General features: G+C 34.8%; 3 protein-coding genes across 4 annotated transcripts in view; all 3 read right to left on the reverse strand.

Annotated features, from left to right (window-relative positions):
* Positions 1–19,795, reverse strand: part of LOC143069137 (uncharacterized) — a 37,543-nt gene extending 17,748 nt beyond the window's left edge. The window contains exons 1-3 of one of the 2 annotated variants that reach the window (XM_076243618.1): positions 19,692–19,795; positions 19,109–19,272; positions 18,495–18,611 (exon numbers count right to left, since the gene is read on the reverse strand). In XM_076243618.1, coding sequence (XP_076099733.1) covers positions 18,495–18,611; positions 19,109–19,265 — 274 coding nt within the window. In that variant the 5' untranslated portion in view covers positions 19,266–19,272; positions 19,692–19,795. Of the gene's footprint in view, positions 1–18,494; positions 18,612–19,108; positions 19,298–19,691 lie in introns of those variants that run through there. The other variant, XM_076243619.1, reaches the window with a different exon arrangement.
* LOC143069134 (uncharacterized) lies at positions 303–6,349 on the reverse strand. Its single transcript, XM_076243615.1, has 6 exons — positions 6,256–6,349; positions 5,445–5,608; positions 4,877–4,993; positions 4,394–4,473; positions 3,486–3,750; positions 303–3,090 (listed from the first exon to the last, which is right to left on the reverse strand). Exons 2-6 carry the CDS (start codon positions 5,599–5,601, stop codon positions 356–358), a joined length of 3,354 nt encoding a protein of 1,117 aa, XP_076099730.1. The 5' UTR covers positions 5,602–5,608; positions 6,256–6,349; the 3' UTR covers positions 303–355.
* LOC143069135 (uncharacterized) lies at positions 14,499–17,278 on the reverse strand. Its single transcript, XM_076243616.1, has 2 exons — positions 17,141–17,278; positions 14,499–16,707 (listed from the first exon to the last, which is right to left on the reverse strand). Exons 1-2 carry the CDS (start codon positions 17,181–17,183, stop codon positions 14,573–14,575), a joined length of 2,178 nt encoding a protein of 725 aa, XP_076099731.1. The 5' UTR covers positions 17,184–17,278; the 3' UTR covers positions 14,499–14,572.
* Positions 19,796–20,022: the final 227 nt, after the last annotated feature.

Here is a 20,022-nt window from a genome sequence, read left to right on the forward strand (position 1 = left end):
GCAATCGTATCGAATCTTTTATTACGTGTATATTGAAACGGACTTCAGTGGACCGTGAAAATGGGAGAAAATCTCTAATTTCGTAGTTAAATTAAAAGGATAATATCAAAGGGAACATGTGATCTACGTTTGAAGTTGATTGGACTTAAGATCGGCACCGAAGCACACACAAAAACTAGCAAAAAGAAAAGCGACACAAACTACCGGAGTAGGAGTGTACTAGCAGTTACAAAATGCTATATTTAAAGCACAATTAAAGTCTATAAATAAACAGAATCTTCAACAAAGTAACAATGGTTTTGACTTTTTATTAAGAAAATAGAACGTAAAAAAATTATAGAAAATAGCTAGTTTATCAGCACACATCTTTGCTTTTCTTCTGCTTTTTGATACACGATAAGGATCGGAAAAATCCACTGATTCTTGCAGCAAATGTGGTTTTCTTTCCGGCATTTTTGGTACTCATTTTAATGTCTTTTGCATCTTTTTCGGAATTTTCTTTCACTTCATTATTTCCAATACTATCACAGTTGAGTGTCTGTTCTTTGGTTATCTCTGTCTCTTTCTCTGTTTTGTTTTTCTCAACATCGATTGTTTGATCTGTTGTCTCCCTCTCGTCTTCGGTTATCTCTGTCTCTTTCTCTGTTTTGTTTTTCTCAACATCGATTGTTTGATCTGTTGTCTTCCTCTCGTCTTCGGTTATCTCTGTCTCTTTCTCTGTTTTGTTTTTCTCAACATCGATTGTTTGATCTGTTGTCTTCCTCTCGTCTTCGGTTATCTCTGTCTCTTTCTTTGTTTTGTTTTTCTCAACATCGATTGTTTGATCTGTTGTCTCCCTTTCGTCTTCGGTTATCTCTGTCTCTTTCTCTGTTTTGTTTTTCTCAACGTCGATTGTTTGATCTGTTGTCTCCCTCTCGTCTTCGGTTATCTCTGTCCCTTTCTCTGTTTTGTTTTTCTCAACATCGATTGTTTGATCTGTTGTCTCCCTCTCGTCTTCGGTTATCTCTGTCTCTTTCTCTGTTTTGTTTTTCTCAACATCGATTGTTTGATCTGTTGTCTCCCTCTCGTCTTCGGTTATCTCTGTCTCTTTCTCTGTTTTGTTTTTCTCAACATCGATTGTTTGATCTGTTGTCTCCCTCTCGTCTTCGGTTATCTCTGTCTCTTTCTCTGTTTTGTTTTTCTCAACGTCGATTGTTTGATCTGTTGTCTCCCTCTCGTCTTCGGTTATCTCTGTCTCTTTCTCTGTTTTGTTTTTCTCAACGTCGATTGTTTGATCTGTTGTCTTCCTCTCGTCTTCGGTTATCTCTGTCTCTTTCTCTGTTTTGTTTTTCTCAACATCGATTGTTTGATCTGTTGTCTCCCTCTCGTCTTCGGTTATCTCTGTCTCTTTCTCTGTTTTGTTTTTCTCAACGTCGATTGTTTGATCTGTTGTCTCCCTCTCGTCTTCGGTTATCTCTGTCTCTTTCTCTGTTTTGTTTTTCTCAACATCGATTGTTTGATCTGTTGTCTCCCTCTCGTCTTCGGTTATCTCTGTCTCTTTCTCTGTTTTGTTTTTCTCAACGTCGATTGTTTGATCTGTTGTCTCCCTCTCGTCTTCGGTTATCTCTGTCTCTTTCTCTGTTTTGTTTTTCTCAACGTCGATTGTTTGATCTGTTGTCTCCCTCTCGTCTTCGGTTATCTCTGTCTCTTTCTCTGTTTTGTTTTTCTCAACATCGATTGTTTGATCTGTTGTCTCCCTCTCGTCTTCGGTTATCTCTGTCTCTTTCTCTGTTTTGTTTTTCTCAACATCGATTGTTTGATCTGTTGTCTTCCTCTCGTCTTCGGTTATCTCTGTCTCTTTCTTTGTTTTGTTTTTCTCAACATCGATTGTTTGATCTGTTGTCTCCCTTTCGTCTTCGGTTATCTCTGTCTCTTTCTCTGTTTTGTTTTTCTCAACGTCGATTGTTTGATCTGTTGTCTCCCTCTCGTCTTCGGTTATCTCTGTCCCTTTCTCTGTTTTGTTTTTCTCAACATCGATTGTTTGATCTGTTGTCTCCCTCTCGTCTTCGGTTATCTCTGTCTCTTTCTCTGTTTTGTTTTTCTCAACATCGATTGTTTGATCTGTTGTCTCCCTCTCGTCTTCGGTTATCTCTGTCTCTTTCTCTGTTTTGTTTTTCTCAACATCGATTGTTTGATCTGTTGTCTCCCTCTCGTCTTCGGTTATCTCTGTCTCTTTCTCTGTTTTGTTTTTCTCAACGTCGATTGTTTGATCTGTTGTCTTCCTCTCGTCTTCGGTTATCTCTGTCTCTTTCTCTGTTTTGTTTTTCTCAACATCGATTGTTTGATCTGTTGTCTCCCTCTCGTCTTCGGTTATCTCTGTCTCTTTCTCTGTTTTGTTTTTCTCAACATCGATTGTTTGATCTGTTGTCTCCCTCTCGTCTTCGGTTATCTCTGTCTCTTTCTCTGTTTTGTTTTTCTCAACATCGATTGTTTGATCTGTTGTCTCCCTCTCGTCTTCGGTTATCTCTGTCTCTTTCTCTGTTTTGTTTTTCTCAACATCGATTGTATGATCTGTTGTCTCCCTCTCGTCTTCGGTTATCTCTGTCTCTTTCTCTGTTTTGTTTTTCTCAACGTCGATTGTTTGATCTGTTGTCTCCCTCTCGTCTTCGGTTATCTCTGTCTCTTTCTCTGTTTTGTTTTTCTCAACATCGATTGTTTGATCTGTTGTCTCCCTCTCGTCTTCGGTTATCTCTGTCTCTTTCTCTGTTTTGTTTTTCTCAACATCGATTGTTTGATCTGTTGTCTCCCTCTCGTCTTCGGTTATCTCTGTCTCTTTCTCTGTTTTGTTTTTCTCAACATCGATTGTTTGATCTGTTGTCTTCCTCTCGTCTTCGTCATTCTCTGTCTCTTCATTTGCTTTGACTATTTTGGAACCATTTTGTTGTTCCCCATCAATATCGATAGTTTTATTTTTATCTTCTTCATTTTTCTCTGTTTCTTCATCTGTTCTTACTGTTGTTAAATCATTTTGCTTTTCTTGAGCAACATCAATAGCTTGGAATACTTTCTTCTTTTCGTCCTTTACTCTCCTTTTCTCTATCTTCTTCATTTCTGTAAAGATAAACACGGATGTAGAAATTTCATAATGTTTTCATAAAAGATTTTAAACTCCCGGTGCACTCTTGGTTTATTTTTTGCATTGTTGATCCTAAATTTATCTATTACCCGCATTTTGTATATTTATTTCTCTTTAAATTTAAAATATTAAGTTGTACTAAAAACTATAAGACAAACTTTTCATGAATCGTGTATGTACATGGAACTCTGAATTAGACAATTAATTTCTATACATTATATCATAAAAATGTGAAATATGATCATAATTGAATTAGAAATTTGTATATTTCTTTCATTGATTTTAATACATCATACGGCAACTATAAGCATCAAAACTCGTTAAGTTAGAAGAAGACTGAAGAAAGTAGACATATTTATGAAATAAATACCTTTTTCTAAATTCCTATTTCCTTTTTCAACCATCTTTTTCATCTGCTTTCTCCTCTTTTGTTCCTTCTTCCATTTTGACTTCACATCCTTATTGTGTCTTTGGTTACTCTTTTCGATTGCTTTGAACTGTGTTTTAACAATCATTTCCTCTTCTTTAGCTTTTTTCTGTTTTATTTTTTCCTCTTTCATAAGTTCTTTTTTCATTTTCCTTTCGTCCTTTTTCGTTTCTTTGTCATTTATTGATCCTTCCAGTTCAGAAATTCGCTATGTATTCAACAAAATTAAATCATAAAAATGTATTGTATGTGTTCATACAAGAGAAAACAAAAACACCTGAAGACAAAACTTAAACCAAATAAACAAACAAACTTTAGACAATTCTACGTCTTTAAAGGCCTTGTTGATAAAAATCCAACCAAAAATGCCCTCAAAATATTTTTTTGAAAATATGTGTTTTTGTATGAAATAATAGCAAAAAAAAAATGCAGGTGACGAATACTTTTGGCCAAGATATGTTTAAAAAACGAAAAGTTTATTATCGAAATGTCAAAAAGTTGTTTAAATTTGAAACAAATAAGATTTACGGCATACATTAAGTTCAAATGTACCATTGAAAAATACTCTTGATTTTCATTACAACTACCGAAACCCAACTGACTATCAGGCACATGAGCACGAAGAAAGCACATCCTTCGGCTAAAATAAAATGGAACAACTTTAGCTTTTACCGTTTAGAAAATGTGTTGCAACGTTACATTAAAGGAATTTTTAAAAGGAGAACAGATTGCATCGTTAATATGAAGAACAGCAATGGAATCACTGTTCAACTTAAAGTTTAATATTGGATTCTTATTACCACTAACATCTATCTACCCCATTACAATATCCCCTTAATTCTCTATTGTACCTTGTTTATATGTCCGACTACATTCTTCAATGGATTCTCTCCAATTCTCTGCACATGGATCGGCTTTGTTATTATCATTTCTAGAAAGAAAGAAAAGAGACAAATCTATTACTTGCTTTTCCTCCAGCCTTTATATTTGTGAGTACCATCATTGCCACCAACTAACTTAAGAATTAGAAATATAAATTTTCATCTGAGATGATATATATAATACCTTATTACTTGTCTCCTTATTTTCATTTAGATTTGTCATTCTCAGTGAAGAACATTAAAAAACTTTCATATAATATTTTCTTAATAAGCAGTATGAGTGTTACTCATTATCAAAGGCCATGCATACGGTAACATATAGTTGTTGATATTTATGTCATTTGGTCTCTTATGGGGAGTTGTCTAATTTGCAATCATACCACGTCTTCTTATTTTTGTGCACAACCAGCAAATATAGTAGTGATAATTGCGTAAAATATCAAAAAAAATTACCCCGTCTCTGCTCTGTTGATATATCAACATCCATTTCTGGTTTCTTTTCTTCCTCATTCATAATTCCTGTTTTATCCTCGTCTTTTTCTGATTTCTGCTCTTCCTTATTTTCTCTCTCTGTTGAATTAAACAATTAGATTGTTAAAAAAAAGGAAGGTCTGCTCAAATTTTAAGGAAGATGTTGCATGAAATTATTCTCAATATATTAAATTTGTAACAACAGAATCAGTTAACCGTTCAAATTTTACGCTCTTGTTTGATGACCGAATAGAAATTCGCAAATTTTGTCTTATTGACATATTCTTGTTTTACATTGGAGGCCATATGTTGACCCTTAGATGTCTGAAGGTTATTTTTTTGGTATTGTGCAATTGTCCCATTTGGGTTGTGCCTCACACAACTAGAATTTGAATTTAAAGAGAAAACTATCATATGAATTATTACAGGAAGCAAAACTGAGAACAGAGTGTAGGGCGAAATACAGTGACAGAATAAAACGGACTATATTTATTGAATAATTGACCTGTTTATCTAAATAAGATTTGAATATGATATTGGTAATACATACTTAATTCCATTTTCCAAATTAGCCTCTTTGCCTCAGACGCCTTTTTGTGTAGTATGTCCTCAAGCGAACACTCGAATTCTGCTGTACTCAGAATGGCCTCACAAAATCCGGACACGGTAAAATGATCCCTCTCCTCTTGCTGGGTGGACATTGCCATTGTCAACCTATTAATTGTTGAACCAAGTATTAGTTAAAAACGTATCGTGAAATCTTTTGTATCACAACCCCCTTTCCCTACCCCTCCAGTTTTTTTAATTTCGAAATCTGCTGAATAATGCAATCAAATATGGTTTCAGTGAATATATTTTTAGTTGTTTCTATATTTATATACATTGAAGAGGATTTTTTTCTGGTATGTTACAATCATCGCTCATTCAATCATTATAGAAATTAAATTGCATTTACCACAGTGGTCGCTTCTGTTAGTCATTTGTTTTCTGTTCAGTGTTTGTTTTTAAGTCACTTTGTATTTCCAACTTTTTTCCTGTAGTTAGGCTTTATAGTTTTAAATACATTTGGCTAAATAAGCATTTTCAAGAAGTCTGACCATAAGTAGATTGCATATGACCTGCGAAAAATGACCAACAGTAACAAAATTATACATTGGTTTTGTTGAGGAAACACTAATTCTTCATTTATTTAAACCTTAGACGTTTTAATATGTTCGATAAGTATTAGCGATAAAATAAATTGTCGTGACTTAATAGGAGCTCATACCACGATTTCTTAAATGCGGGTTTTTTGTTTTATGCTTGTTTTTTTCTAAAAAAATAAAGTACATTCCTTGAAAAAGTGAAATAACATTACTCACCAGACTTGTCTTTCGATTTTCTTATCTTCAAAAAGCTGAATAGAAGGAATTTCTAGACTTTAAAAACTTCCTTGCTGTAGTGTATTGCCGAAACTTCGACAATAACGTTGGCATTGGGGATATTTATGACGTCTAAGTATGGTAACAGCTAGCGTAGCCGCATAATTTTCTTGGACTCATTGCTACATGCTTCTACCTTTTTCGCGTGATAACGCCCAATAATTGTAAAGTGTTTAAGTGTTTGTCTAACTTGTGCCGTTGGTTGTATTCATTGGAAATAAATTGGAATGGAATGTGTCAAAAGACAACAACTGACCAAAGAGTAGTTAATAAAGTGTTTCAAGTGTTTGTCAATTAGTTGTTCAAGTGTGTTTGTCAGAAAACTGATCCTGCTCCACATGTGGCACCCGTCGTGTTGCTCATTTATGCATATTGTTGACTTTATAACATCTCAGTGTGTACATTTTTTAGAGCTTCATACTAGATGTAGTTTTTAATTCTATCAACGCTCTACAAATAGGAAATTTAGTTTTCATATGCATGATTACATTTTAAAAATGTGAAATATGATGATAGAATTCAAAATTGATACATTTATCTCATTGTGTTTTTCCTTCATTGACACGTGTTGAAGTAAAAAAAGAAGACTATTCTTAAAACTGAAATGTCCATTAAATAAATAGCCTTTCTAACATCTTTTGTGAATTTTCTTGCTTTCTCGATTTCTCAGTCGATTTCTCGATTTCCCGATTTCCCGATTTCTCTATTTCCCGATTTCGGTTTCTCGATTTCTCGATTTCCCGATTTTGCGTTTGCAAAGTGAAAGGAGCAAACACGAAAAGGCGAAATGATCGCATATTGCCACCATACTATGGTCCAAAGTTTCTTCACATCTTCTTTACATCATATAGAGTTATGACGGTATCGACGCCGCAAAATAAATTTTATTTCTTAACAAGTGTGGACACAGATCAATACGGTTATACTAGTTTTGGTTTACCGTTCTTGTAATTTAGTAGACTTTAGAAAGTTGCTGATTTTTGCACAATATGCATACTACAACAGGTATTACAACTGTATGTGTCCTTTAGCACCACTCTCAGGTATTTTTTCATAAACATATTTTTCAGGCTTTTTAATATAATGTTTTTTACACTAAATCCATTGGATGTTAAATGTCAATGTACTGATTGATAATTTAGTCTTGAATGCATGATTTTTTTTCATTTATTGTTAGTGGGCCTGGCTTTGAGCTAGCTTTCAGTAACTGCGGGTACTCTCAGCTCTGTACTTGTGTCTTTTTGTTGTTGGGAGATTCAAATATGCGGCCACGTCAACTTTGTATTTTTTTATAGATATTTGTAGTATTTGTATCCATCTGATGAGTTAGCCTTTCCAACTGATTTTTCTTTTGTTCTTAAGTTGTACTGGTAAACAACTGTCCCCGGTTAAGGGGAGGGTTTGGCTCCCATGCACATTCATGTTTAGCACTGTCACGTTTGTATGTTCGTTACATGTCCTAAGTCAGGAGCCTGTAATTCAGTGCTTGTCGTTTCTTGGTGTGTTGCATATTCGATTTTCGTTTATTATTTTAATTCAATTAGTTCGTTATTTTTCTCGTTCGAATTGTTTTACATTCGTTATTTCGGGGCCTTTTAAATCTGCATATACGCGGAATAGGCTTAGCTCATTGTTGAAAGCCATACGATGACCTATAGTTGTTAATTATGATTTCTATGTCATTTGGTCTCTTATGAATCTAGTTGTCTCGTTGGCAATCGTACCCCATCTTCATTTTTAAATACATATTGAAACGGACTTAAATTGTTTTTTCGGTCTGCATTTAAAATTGAAAATATAAGGAATAGATACTAATGGACCAAAAATACAGAATCATGAGATGGCTAAAAAAACAAATAATAGAAAAAATTAACTAAATGATGTGATGAAATATAGAGAAAATACAATTGAGGATTACAGAAACAAAGCCAACCCTAAACGAAACCAGAGCTTCCGGCCTATATTAAAAATAGGTATCATCACATCGGCCAATTAAAGACTGGTCAACCTTTTGTTTATTTTACGTGATTGTATTGTTGTTTTTTGTTGTTAGTTTTATCTATGATACTGATTTTAAAGAGTCATGGCCTTTTCTATACTGATTTTCTGAACTGGACCAATGACGTCCTTGGCAAAACGTCCATTGCTGGACTTTCTGGTTCTTTTTTGATTTAAAAGGTCGATGGTTGAGATTTCAAAAACCAAATGTAAGCTGGCAGCACCTACTATGTTTTATTAGTAATATGAATCTCGTCAGTGGTAAATATGTCACATGACAACATGGAACGTCTAAATTGCTCTGATGAATCTCGTCAGTGGAAAATACGTCACATGACAACGAGGCAAGTCTAAGTTGCTCTTATGAATCTCGTCAGTGGTAAATATGTCACATGACAACACGGGAAGTCTAAGTTGTTCTAATGAATCTCGTCAGTGGTAAATATGTCACATGACAACATGGAAAGTCTAAATTGCTCTGATGAATCTCGTCAGTGGTAAATACGTCACATGACAACACGGCAAGTCTAAGTTGCTCTAATGAATCTCGTCAGTGGCTAATATGTCACATGACAACACGGGAAGTCTAAGTTGCTCTGATGAATCTCGTCAGTGGTAAATATGTCACATGACAACACGGGAAGTCTAAGTTGCTCTGATAAATCTCGTCAGTGGTTAATATGTCATATGACAACACGGGAAGTCTAAGTTGCTCTGATGAATCTCGTCAGTGGTAAATATGTCACATGACAACACGGCAAGTCTAAGTTGCTCTAATGAATCTCGTCAGTGGTAAATATGTCATATGACAACACGGGAAGTCTAAGTTGCTCTGATGAATCTCGTCAGTGGTAAATATGTCACATGACAACACGGGAAGTCTAAGTTGCTCTGATAAATCTTGTCAGTGGTTAATATGTCACATGACAACACGGAAAGTCTAAGTTGCTCTGATGAATCTCGTCAGTGGTAAATATGTCACATGACAACACGGCAAGTCTAAGTTGCTCTGATGAATCTCGTCAGTGGTTAATATGTCACATGACAACACGGCAAGTCTAAGTTGCTCTAATGAATCTCGTCAGTGGTAAATATGTCACATGACAAAACGGGAAGTCTAAGTTGCTCTTATGAATCTCGTCAGTGGTAAATATGTCACATGACAACACGGGAAGTCTAAGTTGCTCTGATAAATCTCGTCAGTGGTAAATATGTCACATGACAACACGGGAAGTCTAAGTTGCTCTGATGAATCTCGTCAGTGCATGGTTAAGGTAGCACTCCACAGTTAGGTGTGTAGTTTCGCATTTTGGCCCCTGTGGATTTTCCAAATATGAGAGCTAGTGTGCAATAAAATTCATTTTTGGATAGCTGAGTATTAAAATAGCCTTTGTATTGGGTTTATATGAACATCAAGGTTATGTAATGTATGTAATATAGGCTGTTTTTTGTATGACAGTCCGTATTTGCATGTCCCTACCATACATTGGTCCGGCAATTATTGTAATGTTTTTTTCCAACTTTTTATCGCACGAACTTTGTGATTGGATTTTACGAAAAAATGAGGCGAAAGACACCCATTTTTTATTTGATCATTAGGAAGATTTAGGAAAACAGTTTCTAAAAAGGTATCACTCAAAGGCATTGAAATTCTAGTTTGATCCAAATTTCGGGGGAAAATGTGACATGTTTGCCCCCCTTTTTGCAATATTTTATGGGAAATAAATGCAGAATGTTGCCATGGATACACATAAAAGGAATCAATTTTCACCCTTTTAACTTTTGAAAATCAAATCTATGGAAGATACTGATTACATACATATGCACATGTACAACACAAACCGTTAGGTTAATGTATTAGAAATCCAGGAATAGGAGATGATAAAACATTTTGTGGCTCATTTTTAATTTTATTTTCTAACTGTGGAGTGCTACCTAATATGTCACATGACAACACGGCAAGTCTAAGTTGCTCTAATGAATCTCGTCAGTGGTAAATATGTCACATGACAACACGGCAAGTCTAAGTTGCTCTGATGAATCTCGTCAGTGGTTAATATGTCACATGACAACACGGCAAGTCTAAGTTGCTCTAATGAATCTCGTCAGTGGTAAATATGTCACATGACAAAACGGGAAGTCTAAGTTGCTCTTATGAATCTCGTCAGTGGTAAATATGTCACATGACAACACGGGAAGTCTAAGTTGCTCTGATAAATCTCGTCAGTGGTAAATATGTCACATGACAACACGGGAAGTCTAAGTTGCTCTGATAAATCTCGTCAGTGGTTAATACGTCACATGACAACACGGGAAGTCTAAGTTGCTCTGATAAATCTCGTCAGTGGTAAATATGTCACATGACAACACGGGAAGTCTAAGTTGCTCTGATAAATCTCGTCAGTGGTTAATATGTCACATGACAACACGGAAAGTCTAAATTGCACTAATAAATCTCGTCAGTAATCAATATGTCACAAGACAACACGGAAAGTCTAAGTTGCTCTGATGAATCTCGTCAGTGGTAAATATGTCACATGACAACACGGAAAGTCTAAGTTGCTCTGATAAATCTCGTCAGTGGTCAATATGTCACATGACAACACGGGAAGTTTAAGTTGCTCTGATGAATCTCGTCAGTGGTAAATATGTCACATGACAACACGGGAAGTCTAAGTTGCTCTGATAAATCTCGTCAGTGGTTAATACGTCACATTACAACACGGCAAGTCTAAGTTGCTCTGATGAATCTCGTCAGTGGTTAATATGTCACACGACAACACGGGAAGTCTAAGTTGCTCTGATAAATCTCGTCAGTGGTAAATATGTCACATGACAACACGGGATGTCTAAGTTGCTCTGATAAATCTCGTCAGTGGTTAATACGTCACATTACAACACGGCAAGTCTAAGTTGCTCCGATGAATCTTGTCAGTGGTTAATATGTCACATGACAACACGGGAAGTCTAAGTTGCTCTTATGAATCTCGTCAGTGGTAAATATGTCACAAGTCAACACGGCAAGTCTAAGTTGTTCTGATGAATTCTGTCAGTGGTAAATATGTTACAAGACAACATGGCAAGTCTAAGTTGTTCTGATGAATCCCGTCAGTGCTTAATAGGTGTCAGACCACCAATTACTCCCTCCAATTTAGAACGTATGTAAAAGTAGTCCTACTTTGACACAAAATAGTGCTTTTGATGTCATTGTTTACTTAAAGTAACCAACAAATTTGCAGAAATGAAACTTTTGGTGAAAGGGAAATATATTTAAACCATTTTGAGCCAAAATTCAGTTGTCTATGAGTTTGCATTAAAAATTCAGGATTAATGCGCTACATAGTACACTAATTTAAGATTTCAAGAAAACCGGGAGTTATTTTGGTAGTACCTGTCTTTTCAAAATCAGAAATTTGTTACAAGACTTTAAACATTGGTTGAAAATTGGCATGTAGGAATGTGATACATGTACGATTCAGGATATACTTGGTTTCCTTGAAGTTAAACTTAAGGTAAAATATTTAGAAAGCTGTGAAAATTGCAAAATTTGGTTGAACAGATAGGGATTTTTAATTGGTGGTTTGACACCTAATATGTCATATGACAACACGGAAAGTCTAAATTGCTCGGATGAATCTCGTCAGTGGTTAATTTGTCACATGACAACACGGCAAGTCCAAATTGGTCTAAAGGCATATTTTATATTTATTCATGAAATATATATAAATATAGACAAGTAGGAACATCATTTAACCCCTCCCCCTTAATTCTTTATAAAAAAAAAATCCTTGACAACTCACTTTATTTTGAAATTATGAAATGCAAAAGTTATTTTTTTATTTCTGTCAGTGTTATCTAGGTTATCTCGTCTCCATTCTCTGTCCTTCCATAAAATAGTGAAATATGTATTGAGTGTTCTTACGAACTTTAAAAAAAAATGACAACTGTTCAGACAAAAATTTTATGTTGAAAATAATCGTAAAGATACAGCAAGTGACTAGACGCTTTAAATTTTCGTAACTTTTTAATCTTACGGGAAATTCCCTTCCACTCTTGGAAAATGTTTTTATTGTAAAATTTTGTAATAAAATCGTTCTTGAACATCTACATCTAATAATTTTTTACCATCAATTTTAGATTTCAAAACTATTCCAAGCTTAAAACTTTCACTTTGACCTTCCTATTACTTATCCCCCTCCACCCCACCCCAATTTACTATTGTCATCCTTTTAGTCAGCACTAAATTGTTCACAAAGTAATCTGACGAAGACACATAATTCTTACGCACAGAAACAAGGCCGAGTTTCATTTGGTTGAATAAAAAGAAAAGTATTTACAGTTTCGTACAAAGGAGTACGTCCGGTAAGGACCGATTTTGGCCTCAAATTTCAGGGTCATCTGACGAAAGATTTTGACCACTTTTTAAACACACAAGTGTCTATTTCATTTGATTCAATTAATTTATGTAAAAGATTTTAACTAATTTAGTCATTAAAAACGATCCGATTCAAGCTCATATATGATAAATCTACCAAATAGGCCCAAAATTGTCACTTTTCAGATGGTTTTTGTCAAAAATGAAAGTGGCCGCATCCGGTTGCGGCCACTTTCGTTTTACATGGAAACCGTCTAAAATTTAACTAAATTGCCAGAATTGTGAAAATTTCAGTAGTTAGCATGACTTAATGGTGCTATATGTGCATTGTATAATCAAAAACCGCCCATTTTTATGTAGCAGAAGCATTCTACTATCCAATAAATAACTAAAAGTTTACATTTTAACAATTTTGTAAAACTGCTATATTTTGGGGCAAAAAAGGGGTCTTTAATAGTGAACCTAGTTCCTTTGTCAGAGAAACAATATTCAGAATGCTTAGGTTACACTGAAATTATTATCTAAACTCATCTAAAAAGTGTTCAGGCTCATCTGATTAATTGTTTGCGTTGATCAACTTTATTTGTGCCTGATTTTTACAGAACATGTTTAATCCCGACTCATTTTAGCGCCTGGCAAAAATCAGGAGCCTCTTGCCTTTGTTTTTTTTTATATAAATTTTAGTTGATGTATATCACGGTAATGAAGTTGAATGTGACATCCATTTTTAATGAACTAGATTACATTTTGTGTAAGGGCCGTCTGAAGCCCGCCTCTGGATTAAACTGGACCCCTGCTGTGTTCACTTGTCGCTACACTGCGATGCGAAGCTATGGATAGAACGACGGACCAGTTTACCTCTGGATGCGGTATTTTTTCGCTCTGTTTAAAACCCATTGGTGGCCTTCTACTTTTGTCTCGCTCTATGGTCATGTTGTTGTCTCTTACACATCCCCGTTTCCATTCTCAATTTTATTCGGGAAAATCCTTTGTTCTATATTTATACTTCCATTTTTATGCAAAACATTTTACATTTTGATTTTTGGGTCATGATAGAAGGTCGTACAAGATTATGGTTGTTTACACATACTTCCTTGGTTTCTTATTGGAAATGTGTCTATTGACAAACATACCACATCATCTTTTTTATACAGGTATTGAATATTTTACACTATATTTTGGTGATCGTGCAAAAGGGTCTTTATCCCGAAAATCGTCACAGTAAACATATTTTCATATATCTTAAAATGGGACAGTAGGAGTTCTATTTACAGGTCAGCAAATAGGATTTAAAATATTGATAACCGATAACAGCGTTTTAAATCATCTTAACAACAATGTCGATTTAAAGAAAACAGATAATAGCTTACTAGTCATTAACAGTAGGGCATCAATGATTTTGAACCAGGACATAGGAGAACAGAACCAGGACATAGGAGAACAGAACCAGGACCTTTTTTCTATCACCAGCACGTCGACAGGACAATTTCGTTTGGCGAACTTGAGTTGTAATATATATGCATTGCATGGTACTTATGACGTTTATCTAGTAGATATAAACCCTTGCTTTTTGGGTTTTCGTTTAGAAAATTAAACATTAAAACATTAATAAGAAAACATTTGATGAATAAAACATATTAATCAACACATATCTTAGTTTGACCTTTTAAGATCGGCATGACGCACACACAAAAACCAGCAAAAAGAGAAGAGACACAAACTTTTGAAGTAGGAGTATACTAGCAGTTACAAAATACTAGATTAATTCTCAAATAAAGTCTCTAAATAAAACAGGTTCCTCAAGGCTAAATAACAATGATTTTGGCTTTTTATTAAGAAAATAGAGTGTAGAAAAATAAGAATTGTTAGAAAATAACTAGTTCATCAACACACATCTTTGCTTTTCTTTTGTCTTTTGATACACAATAAGGATCGGAAGAATCCACTGATTCTGGCAGCAAATGTGGTTTTCTTTCCGGCATTTTTGGTACTCATTTTAATGTCTTTTGCATCATTTTCGGAATTTTCTTTCACTTCATTATTTCCAATACTATCACAGGTGATTGTCTGTCCTTCGGTTATCTCTGTCTCTTTCTCTGTTTTGTTTTTCTCAACATCGATTGTTTGATCTGTTGTCTCCCTCTCGTCTTCGGTTATCTCTGTCTCTTTCTCTGTTTTGTTTTTCTCAACATCGATTGTTTGATCTGTTGTCTCCTTCTCGTCTTCGGTTATCTCTGTCTCTTTCTCTGTTTTGTTTTTCTCAACATCGATTGTTTGATCTGTTGTCTCCCTCTCGTCTTCGGTTATCTCTGTCTCTTTCTCTGTTTTGTTTTTCTCAACATCGATTGTTTGATCTGTTGTCTCCCTCTCGTCTTCGGTTATCTCTGTCTCTTTCTCTGTTTTGTTTTTCTCAACATCGATTGTTTGATCTGTTGTCTCCCTCTCGTCTTCGGTTATCTCTGTCTCTTTCTCTGTTTTGTTTTTCTCAACGTCGATTGTTTGATCTGTTGTCTCCCTCTCGTCTTCGGTTATCTCTGTCTCTTTCTCTGTTTTGTTTTTCTCAACGTCGATTGTTTGATCTGTTGTCTCCCTCTCGTCTTCGGTTATCTCTGTCTCTTTCTCTGTTTTGTTTTTCTCAACATCGATTGTTTGATCTGTTGTCTCCCTCTCGTCTTCGGTTATCTCTGTCTCTTTCTCTGTTTTGTTTTTCTCAACGTCGATTGTTTGATCTGTTGTCTCCCTCTCGTCTTCGGTTATCTCTGTCTCTTTCTCTGTTTTGTTTTTCTCAACGTCGATTGTTTGATCTGTTGTCTCCCTCTCGTCTTCGGTTATCTCTGTCTCTTTCTCTGTTTTGTTTTTCTCAACATCGATTGTTTGATCTGTTGTCTCCCTCTCGTCTTCGGTTATCTCTGTCTCTTTCTCTGTTTTGTTTTTCTCAACATCGATTGTTTGATCTGTTGTCTCCCTCTCGTCTTCGGTTATCTCTGTCTCTTTCTCTGTTTTGTTTTTCTCAACATCGATTGTTTGATCTGTTGTCTCCCTCTCGTCTTCGGTTATCTCTGTCTCTTTCTCTGTTTTGTTTTTCTGAACGTCGATTGTTTGATCTGTTGTCTCCCTCTCGTCTTCGGTTATCTCTGTCTCTTTCTCTGTTTTGTTTTTCTCAACGTCGATTGTTTGATCTGTTGTCTCCCTCTCGTCTTCGGTTATCTCTGTCTCTTTCTCTGTTTTGTTTTTCTCAACGTCGATTGTTTGATCTGTTGTCTCCCTCTCGTCTTCGGTTATCTCTGTCTCTTTCTCTGTTTCGTTTTTCTCAACATCGATTGTTTGATCTGTTGTCTCCCTCTCGTCTTCGGTTATCTCTGTCTCTTTCTCTGTTTTGTTTTTCTCAACGTCGATTGTTTGATCGGTTGTCTCCCTCTCGTCTTCGGTTATCTCTGTCTCTTTCTCTGTTTCGTTTTTCTCAACATCGATTGTTTGATCTGTTGTCTCCCTCTCGTCTTCGGTTATCTCTGTCTCTTTCTCTGTTTTGTTTTTCTCAACGTCGATTGTTTGATCTGTTGTCTCCCTCTCGTCTTCGGTTATCTCTGTCTCTTTCTCTGTTTCGTTTTTCTCAACGTCGATTGTTTGATCTGTTGTCTCCCTCTCGTCTTCGGTTATCTCTGTCTCTTTCTCTGTTTTGTTTTTCTCAACGTCGATTGTTTGATCTGTTGTCTCCCTCTCGTCTTCGGTTATCTCTGTCTCTTTCTCTGTTTTGTTTTTCTCAACATCGATTGTTTGATCTGTTGTCTTCCTCTCGTCTTCGTCATTCTCTGTCTCTTCATTTGCTTTGACTATTTTGGAACCATTTTGTTGTTCCCCATCAATATCGATAGTTTTATTTTTATCTTCTTCATTTTTCTCTGTTTCTTCATCTGTTCTTACTGTTGTTAAATCATTTTGCTTTTCTTGAGCAACATCAATAGCTTGGAATACTTTCTTCTTTTCGTCCTTTACTCTCCTTTTCTCTATCTTCTTCATTTCTGTAAAGATAAACACGGATGTAGAAATTTCATAATGTTTTCATAAAAGATTTTAAACTCCCGGTGCACTCTTGGTTTATTTTTTGCATTGTTGATCCTAAATTTATCTATTACCCGCATTTTGTATATTTATTTCTCGTTAAATTTAAAATATTAAGTTGTACTAAAAACTATAAGACAAACTTTTCATGAATCGTGTATGTACATGGAACTCTGAATTAGACAATTAATTTCTATACATTATATCATAAAAATGTGAAATATGATCATAATTGAATTAGAAATTTGTATATTTCTTTCATTGATTTTAATACATCATTGGCAATGGTTGGTTGAAGTTAGAAAAGACTTACGCCTACGGCAACTATAACCATCAAAACTCGTTAAGTCAGAAGAAGACTGAAGAAAGTAGACATATTTATGAAATAAATACCTTTTTCTAAATTCCTATTTCCTTTTTCAACCATCTTTTTCATCTGCTTTCTCCTCTTTTGTTCCTTCTTCCATTTTGACTTCACATCCTTATTGTGTCTTTGGTTACTCTTTTCGATTGCTTTGAACTGTGTTTTAACAATCAGTTCCTCTTCTTCAGCTTTTTTCTGTTTTATTTTTTCCTCTTTCATAAGTTCTTTTTTCATTTTCCTTTCGTCCTTTTTCGTTTCTTTGTCATTTATTGATCCTTCCAGTTCAGAAATTCGCTATGTATTCAACAAAATTAAATTATAAAAATGTATTGTATGTGTTCATACAAGAGAAAACAAAAACACCTGAAGACAAAACTTAAACCAAATAAACAAACAAACTTTAGACAATTCTACGTCTTTAAAGGCCTTGTTGATAAAAATCCAACCAAAAATGCCCTCAAAATATTTTTTTGAAAATATGTGTTTTTGTATGAAATAATAGCAAAAAAAATGCAGGTGACGAATACTTTTGGCCAAGATACGTTTAAAAAACGAAAAGTTTATTATCGAAATGTCAAAAAGTTGTTTAAATTTGAAACAAATAAGATTTACGGCATACATTAAGTTCAAATGTACCATTGAAAAATACTCTTGATTTTCATTACAACTACCGAAACCCAACTGACTATCAGGCACATGAGCACGAAGAAAGCACATCCTTCGGCTAAAATAAAATGGAACAACTTTAGCTTTTACCGTTTAGAAAATGTGTTGCAACGTTACATTAAAGGAATTTTTAAAAGGAGAACAGATTTCATCGTTAATATGAAGAACAGCAATGGAATCACTGTTCAACTTAAAGTTTAATATTGGATTCTTATTACCACTAACATCTATCTACCCCATTACAATATCCCCTTAATTCTCTATTGTACCTTGTTTATATGTCCGACTGCATTCTTCAATGGGTTCTCTCCGATTCTTTGCACGTGGATCGGCCTTGTTATTATCATTTCTAGAAAGAAAGAAAAAAGAAAAATCTTTAACTTTCTTTACCTCCATCCTTTAGATTTGTGGGTCACAGCAACTAACTTAAGAATTAAAAATATAAACTTTCATCTGAGATGATATGATACCTGTATTTTTTCCTCCTTTTTTCAGATTTGTCATTCTCAGTGAAGAAAATTTGAAACACTTTCATATATCTTTTTTCTGAATAAGCGGTATGGGTGTTACTCATTATTAAAGTCCATACAGTAACATATTTGGTCTCTTGTGGGGAGTTGTCTCATTTGCAATCATACCCGGTGACATCTTTTTATTTTTGTACACACCAATCAAACGTAGCGGTGATAGTGCGTAAAAATATCAAAGAAGTATTACCCCGTCTTTGCTCTGTTGATATATCCACACCCATTTCTGGTTTCTTTTCTTCCTTATTCATAATTTCTGTTATATCCTCGTCTTTTTCTGATTTCTGCTCTTCCTTATTTTCTCTTTCTGTTGAAATAAATCAAATATATATTCATATGAGGAAAATCACCTTTCTTATCGTTATGAACAATATACAATTCTAAAACTATATAAACAATAAAAAAAAAAGATGTTACATGAAATTATTCTCAGTAGATTGTAACAACAGAATCAGTTAAAACGTTCGAATTTTACGCTCTTGTTTGATGACCGAATAGAAATTCGTGAATTTTAGCGACATATCGTATTTGACCCTTGTCTACCATTGGAAGCCATATGTTGACCTCTAGGTGTCCGAAGGGGTTTTTGGTCATTGTGCATCCCATTCGTGTTGTGCCCAACACAACTAAAATTGGAATCTAAAGAGAAAACTCAAACTTAGTCAAATGAAATATAACAGAAAACTCCTAACAAAACTGAGAAAAGATGTAGGTTTAAATACAGTGACAGAAGAGAACGGACTATTTTGAACAATTGACCTTTTTATCAAAATAAGATTTACATATGACACTAGTAATACATACTTAATTCCATTTTCCAAATTAGCCTCTTTGCCTCAGAAGCCTTTTTGTCCTTTATGTCCTCAAGCGAACACTCGAATTCTGCTGTACTTAAAATGGCCTCACAAAACCCGGACACGGTAAAATGATCCCTTTCCTCTTGTTGGGTGGACATCGCCATTCTCAACCTATTAATTGTTGAACCAACTATTAATTAAAAATGTATCATACAATCTTTTGTATCAACCCCTTTTTCAGTGTAAACAGTATTTATTAATGAAAAAATACAAGAGATATATTACAATGTTACATAAAGTTCAAATATGGGATTCGGAAACAAGTTTGGAAAAACTTTTATAAATCCGTCACCCTTATTTTCTAACCTTCCTTCGTTTTTTAAATTTCGAAATCTGCTGCAATCAAATATGGCTTCACATTAAAAAAATTTTTGTAGTTCTACATGTATACATGAAAATGTTAATATACATTGAAAAGGGTTTTTTGTTTTATGGTTGCTCTTTCTAAATATGTTTTATGGCTGTTCTTTCTAAATAAATAACTGATTGAAAAGTGCATTACTTAAATAAAGTGAAATAACATTACTCACCAGAATTGTCTTTCGATTTTCTTATCTTCAAAAAGCTGAATAGAATAAATTTCTAGACTTTGAAAACTTATTCCGCTGTGCAGCGTATTGCCGATACTTCGACAATGAACGTTGGCATTGGGGATATTTATGACGTCGAAGTATGGCAACAGCGCTGCCGCATAGATTTCTAACATTCACTGTATCTACCTTTTTTGTGTGATAACGCCAAATAAATTGCAATGTGTTGGTCAATAAATTGTCCACTGTGCTTATCAATAAGTTTCCGACTGTGTTTGTCAAAAAGATTTTCCAAGTGTTTGTCATTGGTAACAGCACAGCCTGCAGTTTC

The sequence above is a fragment of the Mytilus galloprovincialis genome, chromosome 3, assembly GCF_965363235.1.
Source record: "Mytilus galloprovincialis chromosome 3, xbMytGall1.hap1.1, whole genome shotgun sequence".
NCBI lineage: Eukaryota > Metazoa > Mollusca > Bivalvia > Mytilida > Mytilidae > Mytilus > Mytilus galloprovincialis.